At 45.6% G+C, this 12,911-nt stretch overlaps 1 protein-coding gene across 3 annotated transcripts in view; it reads left to right on the forward strand.

Moving 5' to 3' along the window:
* Positions 1 to 12,911, forward strand: part of CUL4A (cullin 4A) — a 75,611-nt gene that overhangs the window by 27,252 nt on the left and 35,448 nt on the right. For 2 of the 3 annotated variants that reach the window (XM_074990702.1, XM_074990692.1), the window contains exons 8-9: positions 791 to 873; positions 2,936 to 3,003. In XM_074990702.1, the coding sequence (XP_074846803.1) occupies positions 791 to 873; positions 2,936 to 3,003 (151 nt within the window). Of the gene's footprint in view, positions 1 to 790; positions 874 to 2,935; positions 3,004 to 3,888; positions 5,168 to 12,911 lie in introns of those variants that run through there. The other variant, XM_074990711.1, reaches the window with a different exon arrangement.

Consider the following 12,911-nt stretch of genomic DNA (forward strand, 5'->3'; position numbering starts at 1 on the left):
GGAGTTCACTCGTCCAGTGAACAAAAGGTCAGTAAATGTGTCCCTCATTTAAGTGAGTGCTCGTAAATAAAGTACTCATTTAACGAGGGATGAGTGTACTTCAGTCGGAGAACTGAATCTAGTGTGTTTGACTTTCTTTAAGTCAGTGGTTTTCAAAGGTCCATGGATGTATGAGATTTCCAAAAGGGTCCACACCTCCATTTGAAATTTGGTAGGGGTCCATGCATGAAAAAAGAAAGAAAGCCACTGCTTTAAGTGCATGGCTATAAGCAAGATAACCACATGAAATTTGGTGCACCTAAAATCAAGCTCTTGGAGAGCACAGTAATAACATCTATAAAAGTATTGTCAACATCCTTCCAGTCTTTCTTAGATTAACATCTAATTAAACAGTTGTTTTAAAAAAAGGCTTATTTACTCAATAGACTAAGACAGCTTTGTTTTGTGTTCTCCTGCGTTAAAGTGATACTATCCTGTTAATATGCCACAAATTTATATACTACCAAAACATACAACAAAGTATCCCTCTTTTAATATAAATGTATTGGCTCTCCCAGATGAGGATTGTGAAAGTTAATTGATTTAAAACAAATATTCTGCAAAAGTGTCTTCAAGGCTGATGTAAATTGCTGTGGCTTTTAGCATGAGAGAATAAATTAAGGATGGAATATTCCTATCTTGTCAGTACTTTGCTAATGTATAAAGATAGTTTTAGTGATAAAAAGGTCATGCATGTCATATATTCATTTGCAGCTAATAATTAAATCATTGCATGCTTTTCTTTGGTTAGGTTCCAGAATATCTTCATCATGTAAGCAAACGTTTAGAAGAAGAAGGAGACCGAGTAATAACATATTTAGACCACAGCACACAGTCAGTACAATTTTTCTTCTATTTTCAGAATAGGCCAAACCTACTTACTGTCCATTCATAAAGCAATGTGATTATCTGTGGTTCAAAAGAGGGCAAGATTATTTCAACAGTATTTAGAAGAGTAATATTACTGGGTTAAGTGTAACAAACTTTGTTTCATGAAGGCTACGTACCTTGATTGAAATTAAAATACACAGTAAAAAGAAAAGCATCAGAGAGTAACACATCCAGAGACATCTAGCAATAGGAGATGAAATTTTTGAAATCTTTGAGTAGTAACATAATACATCATTTGGACTTTTAAAATAGTATTTAGGGTTAACCATCATGTCATGATAATGACATTTATTTCAAACTGCTTGAGGGAAAGTTGCTTTTGCCTAATGAAATGGTTAGGTATTATCATTCTTGAGCGCTATTTAAAATATCAGTCCACTTTTATTACCAGTGTTCTAGGCTATATTTGACATATGATCATGTGTTATAATGGAGATTGTTGTTTCTCATTACTTAGATCATGGTAGATGCATTTATGCCATAATGGGTATATAATGAAAACTAAAATATTTTTAGAGAACTTCTATATATTATAAAATTCTAACTTGAACCCTGAACCTGCAAATTCTTTCTTGCAAGTGATTTAATTTTTATTTCACAGTTAGTCTCATGAAAGTCAGTGGAACGACTCACAAGAATAATTTTAAAAACAAGCATAAGTACTTGCAGAATCACGGATTTAAAGTATAAGGCAAATAAAGAGTAGACTGGAAATATGCAAGCCTAGTTTGTGTAGAGACCTATGGTGGGTCCTGCTTTTGGTCTCAGGCCAGGATGAATGTCTTGGCCCACTGAAGGTCAGAGACTCCTGTGAAGGCAAAATGAGAAAGCCTTGCATAAATCATCACTGTTTAAGAAGGAACACGTACAGAATCTGAAGATGGTCTCCTATAGTGCCTCAGGAGTTTACCACCCTTTCAGATGTGTGAGGCTGACAGCAAGAATATTAAAGTAAAAAATGAAATTTATATGATTTCGGTTCGGTCAAACAATTAAAAAGATTAATTGTATGATTTAAAAATCACAATCATGCTGTTAATAATAAAATGCCCTTTAAATATTTGTATATGATTTTTACATTGTCCAGTGTACTGATTTTAATTACAACGCTAGCAGATTTACCCAAAGTTGCTTGGGTCCTTAACTCAGTTAAGTGGGTTTCTGTAAAACAACAACTACAAAAAACAAAAGGAAACTGTGCATGTTTCATGTAATAGGGGGAGGGATGGCTCAGTTTGAGCATTGGCCCACCAAACCCTAGGTTGTGAGTTCAACTCTTTAAAGGGCCGTTTATGGATCTGGAGCAAATAGATTAAAAAAGGGAGGGTGCTTGATCCTGCCAAGAGGGCAGGGGGTTGGACTCAGTGACCTCCCAGGGTCCCTTCCAACTCTATAAGATGTGTATCTCCATGTGTATTATTATTATAAATTATTGTATTTTTCAAAAATACTGTGATGCTCTGTTTTGACACAACTAAATCAATGCTTAAGGAAGATTGCTTAGAAGGAATTGTTATTGGAAACCAAACTGACTATAGCCCTTTTTTGTAAAATATAGTGAATGATATGAGTGTACAGGGATGAGGAAAAATCACACTTGATAGAATACCCATTTAAAAAAATTAGAAAACATAATTAAATGGAACTATTTTAACAATCCCTTTTTGTAAAAAAAAAAAAAAAAATCCAAAATAAAAATTAACACTGTATACATTCATTTACATGAAACATGTATATTTTCTTTTTATTTACAAAAATAAGGACTCAAGCAATGCTAGGTAAATCTGCTAGTTGCATATATTGTGCAGTATTTTAACTTGAGTTTATCCCTTGAGTTTAAATTTTTTTGTGTAGAATATAGACTTCAAAATTAAAATAAACTGGAAAGTTTTGATATTATGTCACATAATGCTGGGACTTATTCACACAGGCATACTATACTGTAAGAAAGTAATTGCCTTAAAATGTGCAGTATTTCTTATGTGCTCTTTCCTATCTTGCATAGGAAACTTCTCATTGCTTGTGTGGAGAAGCAACTACTAGGAGAACACTTAACAGCTATTTTGCAAAAAGGTATATTTTTCTTAGCTCTTGTAATCTACACTGAAGGAGAGTCTCATACTCTGCAGTTATGACCTGGGGCAGAGGATTGGGATGGGGGTTTGGGTGTAGGAAAGGATTCTGATCTGGAACAGAGATCTAGGAGGGGGTGCAGAGGAATTTGGTTGTGACCTGGGACTGGGGTTTGGGGTGCATGAGGGAGCGCAGGTGTGGGGTACAGGAGGGTTGTGCATGACCTGTGGCAGTGGGTTAAGATGTGGGAGGGGGTTTTGGGTGCAGGCTTTGGCTGGGAGATGTTTAGCACAGTCAGCAGCCCATCAGGATGCTCAGGTACACTCCATGCCCAAAGTGGCCAACTGCTGGGAGAGCAACTTTGTGCAGTGTGCCCCGGAGTGGGAGGCATCAAGTTTCCCCATGTTGCATAGCTCAGGCAGCTCCTGTTGACCAGTTTCCAGACAATGGGAACTGCAAGGATTGTGCCGGGGCAGAAGCAGCACACAGAAACGCTTGGCTGGTGTGTGTGGGGGGAGGAGGGGAAGTGGTGGGTACAGCAGGCAGGCATCCTGCTTGAGGATCCTGCCAGGCTCCAAGATGTTGGTGCGCCAGATCCAGCCTGTGTGCTGTATTTTGCCTGCCTCTCTCTGCCTTATTGGCTTTGACACACTTGAGCAGGGTTTTGGTTTCCCTTTGCTGCCTTTGTCTGAGCTAGTTGCCTTAGGGTCTTTTGCTCATGCCTCCAGTCCCAGATGGTTCCACTACCTGGGAGCTGGAATGTCCTGGCAAGAATGTTGGAGACTGCTACTGCTTGGCTGATGGGGGAAGTTTGGAGGCCATTTTTTTTATTGCCTTCTTGGATCCCAGTACACTTCAAAGTTTGATGCAGTGTTTTGTGCTTAGTTCCCACATTGTGATGCATATCTTCTGAACATAATGCCTCTGCAGCATGGGCTCATTGTTTCCGGGGCATTGATGGACATGAATCTCTGGAGAGAAGCATTGTGGAATTTCTGGCAGCACTGGAGTCACTGTACAGCATGGAGCGCAGGTTCTGGAACAGTGAAACCAGCACAGACTGGTGGGATTGCATCATTTTGCATTCATGGGATGACCAGCAGTGGCTGCAAAACTTCTGCATGTGTAAGGCCACTTTCAAGGAACTTTGTAAACTGCTGTCTCCTGCCCTGAAGTGCAGCGACACCAGAGTGAGACCTGCTTTGACAGTCAAGAAGTGCATGGCAATAGCTTTTTGGAAGTTTGCAACACGAGACAGCTACTGGTCAGTGGGAAATCAGTTTGGAGTGGAAAAATCTACAGTGGGGGTGTCATCATACAGGTAGCCATGGTGATCAACATGCTTTTCCTTCAGACGACAATGACTGGGGAATGTGCAGGAGATAATGGACGGATTTGCTGCCAAGGGCTTCCCTAACTGTGGTGGAGCCAAAGATGGAACGCACATCCCCACCCTGGCCCTGGACCACCAGGTCACAGAGTACATTGATCACAAGGGGTACTTCTCTATAGGTGGTCAGGAAGGGTGCATGATGCACCAATCTTTAGGAATTCTGGTCTGTTTAGAAGGCTTCAGAGTGGTACTTTCTTTCGAGACCAGAAAATTAACATTGAGGGCATGGAAATGACTATAGTGATTTTGGGTGACCCTGCTTACCTCTTGTTCCCTGGGTTTCATGAAACCCTACACAGGTGTGGTGGACTCCAGTAAGGAGCTCTTTAACTTCAGGCTGAGGAGGTGCAGGATGGTGGTACAATGTGCCTTTGGCCATTTAATAACCAAGGTCAGGTACCTCCTGACCTGCTTTGACTTTTATGAAGAGAATGCTACCCTCGTCATTGGGGCCTTCTGTATTCTTCATAACATTTGTGAGGTGTGGGTGGGGAGTTTCTTGCCCATGTGCAGGGCTGAGGCAGAGATCTTGCAAGACGTTATCAGCAGCTGAACCCAAGGGAAAACAAGAAAGCCCAGAAAGTGGCACTGAAAATCAGGGATGCCTTGAAAACCAAATTTGTGAAGGACATTAACTGGCATCCCTCCTCCAAAAAAACCCCAAAAAACAAAAAACACACGCCGTTTCCTTGCCCTTTTGAACGCCCCCCCATCAACTGTGAGAAAACTATTACCACCCACCCAACCCCAAAGCATGTTAATGAATAAACAAAACTCTTTTTCCAATGAATGTTTTTATTTAGGAGGCACTAATGGAAGAGTGGGGTATATAGGGAAAAAAAGGATAATCAGGTCATAGTTAGTCAAAGGTTAGCCTTCTGGTGGGCGTTGATTTTGTGGGGCTATGAAGCAGGGCTGTCCATGGCCTTCCCCCTCTCATTCTGGGTCCCCAACAACAGGAGGGTGCCAAATGTGTGGAAGGATGAGATCTGGAAGGTGGGGGGCATCAAATGGACAGAGGATGCAGAGCTAGGAGCAGGGGAGTGGACTGACTGGGTTGAGGGAGGTCTCAAATGATGGTGCCTGGAATGGCTGTGGGATACAGTGCCCCATCCAGGGGAGGAGAATGAATGGGGTAAGGGTGGCATGTATTGTTGGTGCCTGGCGTGGCCTGGGAATGCTGTGCCTCTAAAAGGGAAAGGTAATGTGTATGGATAGTGGGGCATGTAATAGGGCATTTGTGGGGAGTGAGTGCATGGTTTGCTGACTTTTTATCAAGGACAGCTTCAGTTAAGGCAGAGGTAGCTCAATGTGCTTTCTCTATGATCGAATTAATTAATTCAGTCTGCTTGCCCGTAAAGGACATGAATGAGTCATGCATTCGTTTTTGAGTCAATCATTTTTTTCCCCCAGTCACAGAGCTCTGTTTTTATCTTTGTGACTACATGAAAATCATTTTCCAACAGCATTTCTTCCTGCACATTTGAGTCAACCTCTTATCTGCTGGACTGGGCCCTCTTTGTTTTTTTGCTGATAAAACAAAGTTAGAAATATTAATGTCATTAGCAATAGCAACATATTTATTTTTATTCGGAACAATGACCATAGTGACAGAAAGAATGGCTGGCTGTCTCTATGGAAGAACATATTGCCACTGCAATATCCCTCTGTTTACTCTTAAGACTGAAGAATGCATGATTCCAAGCAGAATGATTTCAGCTCTTCTGTGGCAGAGGTTTGCCCTCGTCGCTATGGGAAGCTATCCTTGGTTGACAGGAAAAAAAATTCTTAAAGCAATGTTGGGGCAGGGGTGGGGAGAATGCAGCATGTCCCTGGGACACTGGCCTGTTGGGGAGAGGGTGGCTGCAAAGTGCCATTCTTAAAGCACACTGGCCTGGGAGGGAATAGGGGTTTCCTGGAGCACGTGCTCCTTAAAGCAGCACCTGGATTTTAACGCAGCTGCTCCAGGAGTTAAAAAAATCATTAAAAGTCATTGCGGGGGTGTGTATGTGAACCATGGGAGGATCCAATTGCCTGCTGGCCCTGCGGAGGAGAGGGGGAAGAAGTGCTGCATGTGCAATTGCCTGCCAGCCCGGGGGGGGTGGCTCCCCGGAGGGGGTGACTGCCTGGAGCAGTTGCTGCTTAAAGCACTTTAAAGTGGCTGCTCCAGGAGATGCATGAATTCTGCCCTGCAGTAGATAGGTCACAAGCAAAAAATTATTGGTGACTCACAAAACTTCACAGGCATTCTAGGTTGCCAAATGAGACATCAGCCTCATCAGGCTAACAAAAAAGAACAGGAGAAATTGGTCATTTTGTCTGTGTACCTTGTTGGAAAATTTGCAAGAATGCTCTGTGAGGCTATGTTTGCAGATCACTTACTAGTTGCTTGGTGCAGTAAGGTGTTTTACCATGGAAGCAGGAACAAGTCAGGTGTCCCCAAAAATCTCATGAGGAGCATCCAAAAGTGCCTTCAGTGAGATGTCCAAACAGGATCAGTGCTCCACCCTATGACTGCAACATAGACCCTCCACCCCATGACTGCAGCATACTATTACCAGTAGGAAAAAAGCACACTTACCAGTAGTGCACTCTCCAGGATTCAGGTTGGCCTCTGAAGCCTCCTCCTGAGTTGAGGGGATGGGATCCAGCTCAACAAACAGCTTGTGGCTTTCAGGATCTAATTCTGCACTGGAATGGCCCCTGCTGTTGTCCATCCCTTCCACATCAGGACGTGTTTCATCATACTCCCAAGCAACACAGGAGCTGATGCAATTTTTGGGGGAAGAGGTTGCCTTGGTCCCCAGAACAGAGTGAAGCTCCTCTTAGTATTGGCATTTCTGGGGAGATGCTCAAGACTGATCTGACTGTTGGCTGTCTTGTCTTTGTGATAGCTCTGCCTCAGCTCCTTGATCTTCACATGGCACTGCTGAGTGTCCCTGCTGTGCCCTTTCTCAATCATGCCTTGTGATATTTTTGCATAAATATCAGCATTCGTTTTGCTGCATTTGAGCTGGATGAAAATAGCTTCTTTGCCCTACACTGAAATAAGGTCTAAGATCTCCTGATGGCTCTATGCTGGGGCCTTATGTGATCCTGGGAAGTCATGGCTACAAGCTGTGCTAGGTGTGCTTCAGAGATGTGATCCACATGTCTGCTTGCCATGCTGGCCAGAGAGGAAAGACAATCTGATCAAAATTCCTGGGCTGATGACCACCACTTCCCGTCACCTACTTCCGGCTCAGCTGGAGAGAAGGGGGGGTGGAGCAATGACTGGAAAGAACACCTCAAGGGGCATTATGGGATAGTTTACAGGCAAGTAAAATCAATTTTAATAACAGCCATCTCCACTTATATAGTTCGACTTTGCAAATTTGGCTTCTTGAGTTACTTTCGGGGGAAGTCAGTATTACAAAAGTCAACCTTGACATGTTGAGTGTGGGAGTGTAGACGGATAGTTTATAAAATCGAACTTAGACCCTTAAATTAATTAGCTCATCAGGCAAGGCTGCTGGCAGGCCATCAGACAGGTTGTTTACCTCGCGGCTGCTGGTGCAGCTACCCGCAGCTCCCAGTGGCTGCAGTCCACCATTCCTGGGCAATAGAAGCTGTGGGCAATCTTATTTGTGAATACAAGGTAAACAACCTGCCTGGCAGTCCACGGGCAGCTTAGCTTGGTAAGCTACATGTGGCCCATGGTCCACAAGTTGCCCACCACTGGTGTAAGAGGAGGTCAATATGTAACCCTCTGTTCACAAAAGCAGGGATAGGAGCCTGACTCTCCCATATCCCAGGGCGGTGCCCACCACATCACACTAGGCTTCAGAACTTGTCTGTCTCTCTGGACTAATGAATATTTACACTCATCCCTCATTAAACGAGTACTTTACTAATCAGTACTTGCTTAAACGAGGGACATCTTTACTTACCTTTGTTCACTCTACAAGTGAACTCCCCTGCTAATATGAGGCTAATCCCCTCCCCTGGCTCCAACCTGCCCTAGTCTGACCCCACCACTGCGCAGCTCCAATCCACAGCAGCCTGACCCGTGCCCCGCCGCGGCAACCTGATACCCGCCCCCCCATGTAGCTCTGCCGCCCCACAGCAGCACAATCCCCCCCGTACCTCTGCTGCTTCACGGCAGCAAGACCCCCTGCCCTCTGCCGCCCCGCGGCAGCACAACGCCCCCCCCGTAGTTCTGCTGCTCTGTGGCAGCCTCCCCCTCCCCCCCGCCCTCCGCCAGCCCCGCGGCAACATGATTGCCTGCCCTCTGCCGCCCTGCAGCAGCCTGATCCCCCTGCTGTCCGCCCCATGGCAACAAGACCCCCTGCCCTCCGCCAGCCTCACAGCAGCCCAATTCCACCCCCATACCTCCGCCGTCCCACAGCAGCCTGATCTCCTGTCTGCCGCCACCCCATGGCATCCCAACCCCCCTTGCCCTCCGCTGCCCAGCGGCAGCCCGATCCCACCCATACCTCTGCCACCGCGCAGCAGCATGATCCACTGCCCTTTGCTGCCCCACGCCAGCAAGACCCCCCACCGTCTGCCACCCAAGGTTTACTTACCTTGCAAAAGCAGCGCCACTTGCTGCCACTCCTTTGCCCAGCTCTAGGAACCAATCAGAGACTTTACATTTTAATGGTAATTTAGAGTCCATCTTATGAGTTTTCACCTATGAGCACAAAGTTGGGAACCAATTGTGCTCGTAGAGCAAGGGATGAGTGTAATTATTTTATATGAAGCAGAACATCTTCAACAGCAGAGATGGATCCTGTAGCCTGATCTATAAATTAAATATTAATTATATAATATAGATTGTTTAAGAATTCCCAGTAATCACATTGAGGGTTGACAGGTTCTAATACAAAGACCAGACCCAGTTTTAGTCAAATATAAGTAGTAACTCCAATGAGCACAGTTGCATTGCTCAACTTTAGTAACTTTTCTACATTTGCAAATAGTTTATTAATGTATTTAGCACTGTCTTAAAGTTTCATCATAGAACTTGTCCTTAAGTTCCTGGGCAGAAGTTAAAGTAGGTGCATAGACGCTGAAGATGTTGACCATGCCCACTGGTGTTTGAAGCTGGATTTTCAGCAATCTCTCAGTTTCCACATTCTATGATCAACTTAGCATTGCCATCAGTGAGGTACCTTCCCATGAGCTGCTATTCATCCTTGGCGACTTCAACGCCAGAGTTGGCAGCAACCACCATGGCTAGCCATCCTGTCTGGGACAGTTTGGAACAGGGAAGATGAATGAAAATGGACAATGCCTCCTTGAACTCTGCTCCCAACATGACCTCTGCGTAACCAATACCTTCTTCAACATCAAACCCCAGCGCAAAGTTTCGTGGCAACACCCAAGATTGAAACATTGGCACCAGCTTGACCTCGTCCTCACCAAACGCAGCCGTTTAGATAATGTCAGGGTGACACGTAGCTACCACAGCACAGACTGTGACACTGACCATTTGCTCGTGTGTAGTAAGGTGCACATCCAGCTGCGAAGATTCTTTCGCTCCAAAAAGGAAGGGAGGCCGCGCATTGACACTGGCAAGACTCGTGACCCTTCAAAAGTATGCGAGTTTGTCCAAGCACTTGAAGAGGACTTGTCCCGCCCAGATGACACTGATATCAGCAGGAGATGGGAACAACTACGGGACGCTATCTATAATACTGCGATATCTACCTTTGGGAAGAAGACAGTCAAGTCTGCTGATTGGTTTGAAGCCCACACTGAAGTGCTGACGCCCCTGATTGAGAAGAAGAGACAGGAACTGGCTGCATACAGGTCCTCTCCCAGTGAGGTGAACCTGCAGGCACTCCGGTCTGCTCAGAGTCAAGTGCAGCAGGTTGCTCGGTGGTGTGCCAACGATAACTGGCTCCAACTCTGCTCCAAGATTCAGCAGGCCGCGGACACTGGCAACATGCGAGGAATGTACGATGGGATCAAGCAGGCCATTGGTCCATCATAAAGAAAGACTGCCCCACTTAAGTCGGCCACAGGCGAGGTCTTGAAGGACAGAACCAAGCAAATGGAACGCTGGGTGGAACGCTACTCACAGTTGTACGCCAGAGAGACCGTAGTTACAGAGAGAGCCCTGAATGCCATGGAGCCTCTGCCCACCATGACTGAACTCGATGCTGAGCCCAACTTGGAAACTCAGTGACGCGCTAAAAGCACTCTCTTCCGGAAAAGCCCCAGGGAAAGATGGTATTCCCTCAGAAATCCTCAGATGTGCCAAGGGTACCCTAGTTTCAGAGCTGCATGGAATACTTTGCCAATGCTGGAGAGAAGGCAGCATACCGCAAGATATGAGGGATGCTAACATCGTTACTGTCTACAAGAACAAGGGTGACAAAAGTGATTGTAACAACTATCGCGGCATCTCCCTTCTCAGTACTGTGGGGAAGCTATTTGCACGTGTTGTTCTGAAGAGGCTCAATGTTCTTGCGGAAAGAGTCTACCCTGAGTCTCAGTGTGAGTTCAGAGCTGAACGGTCCACCATAGACATGGTTTTCTCTGTTAGGCAACTACAAGAAAAGTGCAGGGAGCGGAACAAACCTCTGTATAATGCCTTCATCAACCTGATCAAGGCATTTGACCTCATCAGCAGAAAAGGTCTGTTCGCGATTCTGGCCAAGATCGGCTGTCCCCCAACTCTGCTCAGCATTATTAGGGCCTTCCATGAAGGCATGAAGGGGACCGTCGTATACGACGGCTCTACATCCAAGCCCTTTGAGATTCTCAGCAGAGTGAAGCAGGGGTGTGTGCTGGCTCCAACACTGTTTGGCATCTTCTTTGCAGTTTTGCTCAAATATGCCTTCGGAACTGCTACAGAGGGCATCTCTCTCCGCACGAGAATGGATGGCAACCTCTTCAAACTGTCAAGGCGTAGAGCGAAGACCAGGGTGCTTATGAAGCGCATAAGGGAGTTCCTTTTTGCTGACGATGCAGCTATTGCTGCTCACACTCAGCAGGAACTGCAGTCACTTATAACGCGCTTTGTGGATACATGTATGGAATTTGGCCTCACAATCAGCTTAAAGAAGACCCAGGTGATGGGCCAAAACGTGGGTAACGAGCCATCTATCAGCGTGCTAGACTACGAACTGGAAGTCGTCCATGAGTTCGTGTACCTAGGCTCGACGATCTCGGACAACTTGTCGCTTGATAACGAGATCAACAAGCGCATTGGAAAAGCCGCCACAATGTTCTCCAGGCTGATGAAGAGAGTGTGGGCTAACAATAAACTCACTGTACACACCAAGGTGCAGGTCTACACAGCCTGTGTTTTGAGCACACTGCTGTATGCCAGTGAAACATGGACTTTGCACTCAAAACAAGAGCAGCGGCTCAACACATTCCACATGCGCTGCCTTAGGTGCATACTCGGTATCTCATGGCAGGATAAGGTCCCCAATAGCGCAGTGTTTGAGAGGGCAGGCACCGCCTCCATGTTCACCCTTCTCAGACAGAGGCGTATGCGCTGGCTGGGCCATGGCTCACGCATGATGGATGGCCGAATACTGAAGGACCTCCTCTTCGGCGAACTGGCATCTGGAAAGATGCCGAAAGGGCGACCTAAATTGCACTACAAGGACACGTGCAAGCGTGATCTCAGCGCTCTCGCTATCAGTGTGAACACCTGGCATTCGCTCGCCTCAGACAGCATGCCTGGAAATAGGGAGTGACGGAAGCTCTTGTTATGTATGAAACTACCTTGGTGAAGGAAGCGGAAGACAGGAGAGCCCTCAGGAAGATCTGTGCCTGTGATACCAGAGCAACATCTGCTTACTGCTGCTCACAGTGCGGAAAGGACTGCAACTCCCGGATTGGATTGCACAGCCACAGAAGACGCTGCTCGAATCAGTCCAACTGGGGCTTGAGAGGGCGCAAACCAATGATCCCTCAGGATCGAAGGATGCCTACCACATAAAGTTTCCAACTCAGAAAGTAGATAGAGACTACATAATGTACATCTGCACATCTTTATGTTCACATCATCCCTTATAGAACAACCTGAAATGTTAGCCATCATCATCTTCACTTCATCTTCACCAACACTCTCCCTCACCACCAATGTCCATCCTTCTGTCACATCCTAAGGCTACGTCTCTTTCTCCTTTTGCCCATGTGCTGTGATGAAACTTTTGCTATGCTGATGCCACTGTATCTGATGCATATTCGAAGGGGTAGTCCCCTTCTTCCTTATTTACATTTCCTCACTTTACTAATGTTGGAGTGTCCTTGTCCAGTAGGTTAGCGTATCAGTGATTTCAACAATTGGGTTTGTCAGTCTTTGCCATGGCCCTCTAGTGGTTAGGTATCTGTGGATGCACTTATTTAGCTGTTGTTATTATGCACATCAGTTTGTCTGTGACATTCTTGTGGTTGGACCCATGTTCCCGTGGTTAGAAATTCCCCTTAAACACTGTTTTCAGCTTCCTTCTACAGTAACACTTCACTTAACATTGTGGCTATGTTCCTGAAAAATGCCACTTTAAACGAA

This window comes from Carettochelys insculpta, chromosome 1, assembly GCF_033958435.1.
Source record: "Carettochelys insculpta isolate YL-2023 chromosome 1, ASM3395843v1, whole genome shotgun sequence".
NCBI classification, from domain to species: domain Eukaryota; kingdom Metazoa; phylum Chordata; order Testudines; family Carettochelyidae; genus Carettochelys; species Carettochelys insculpta.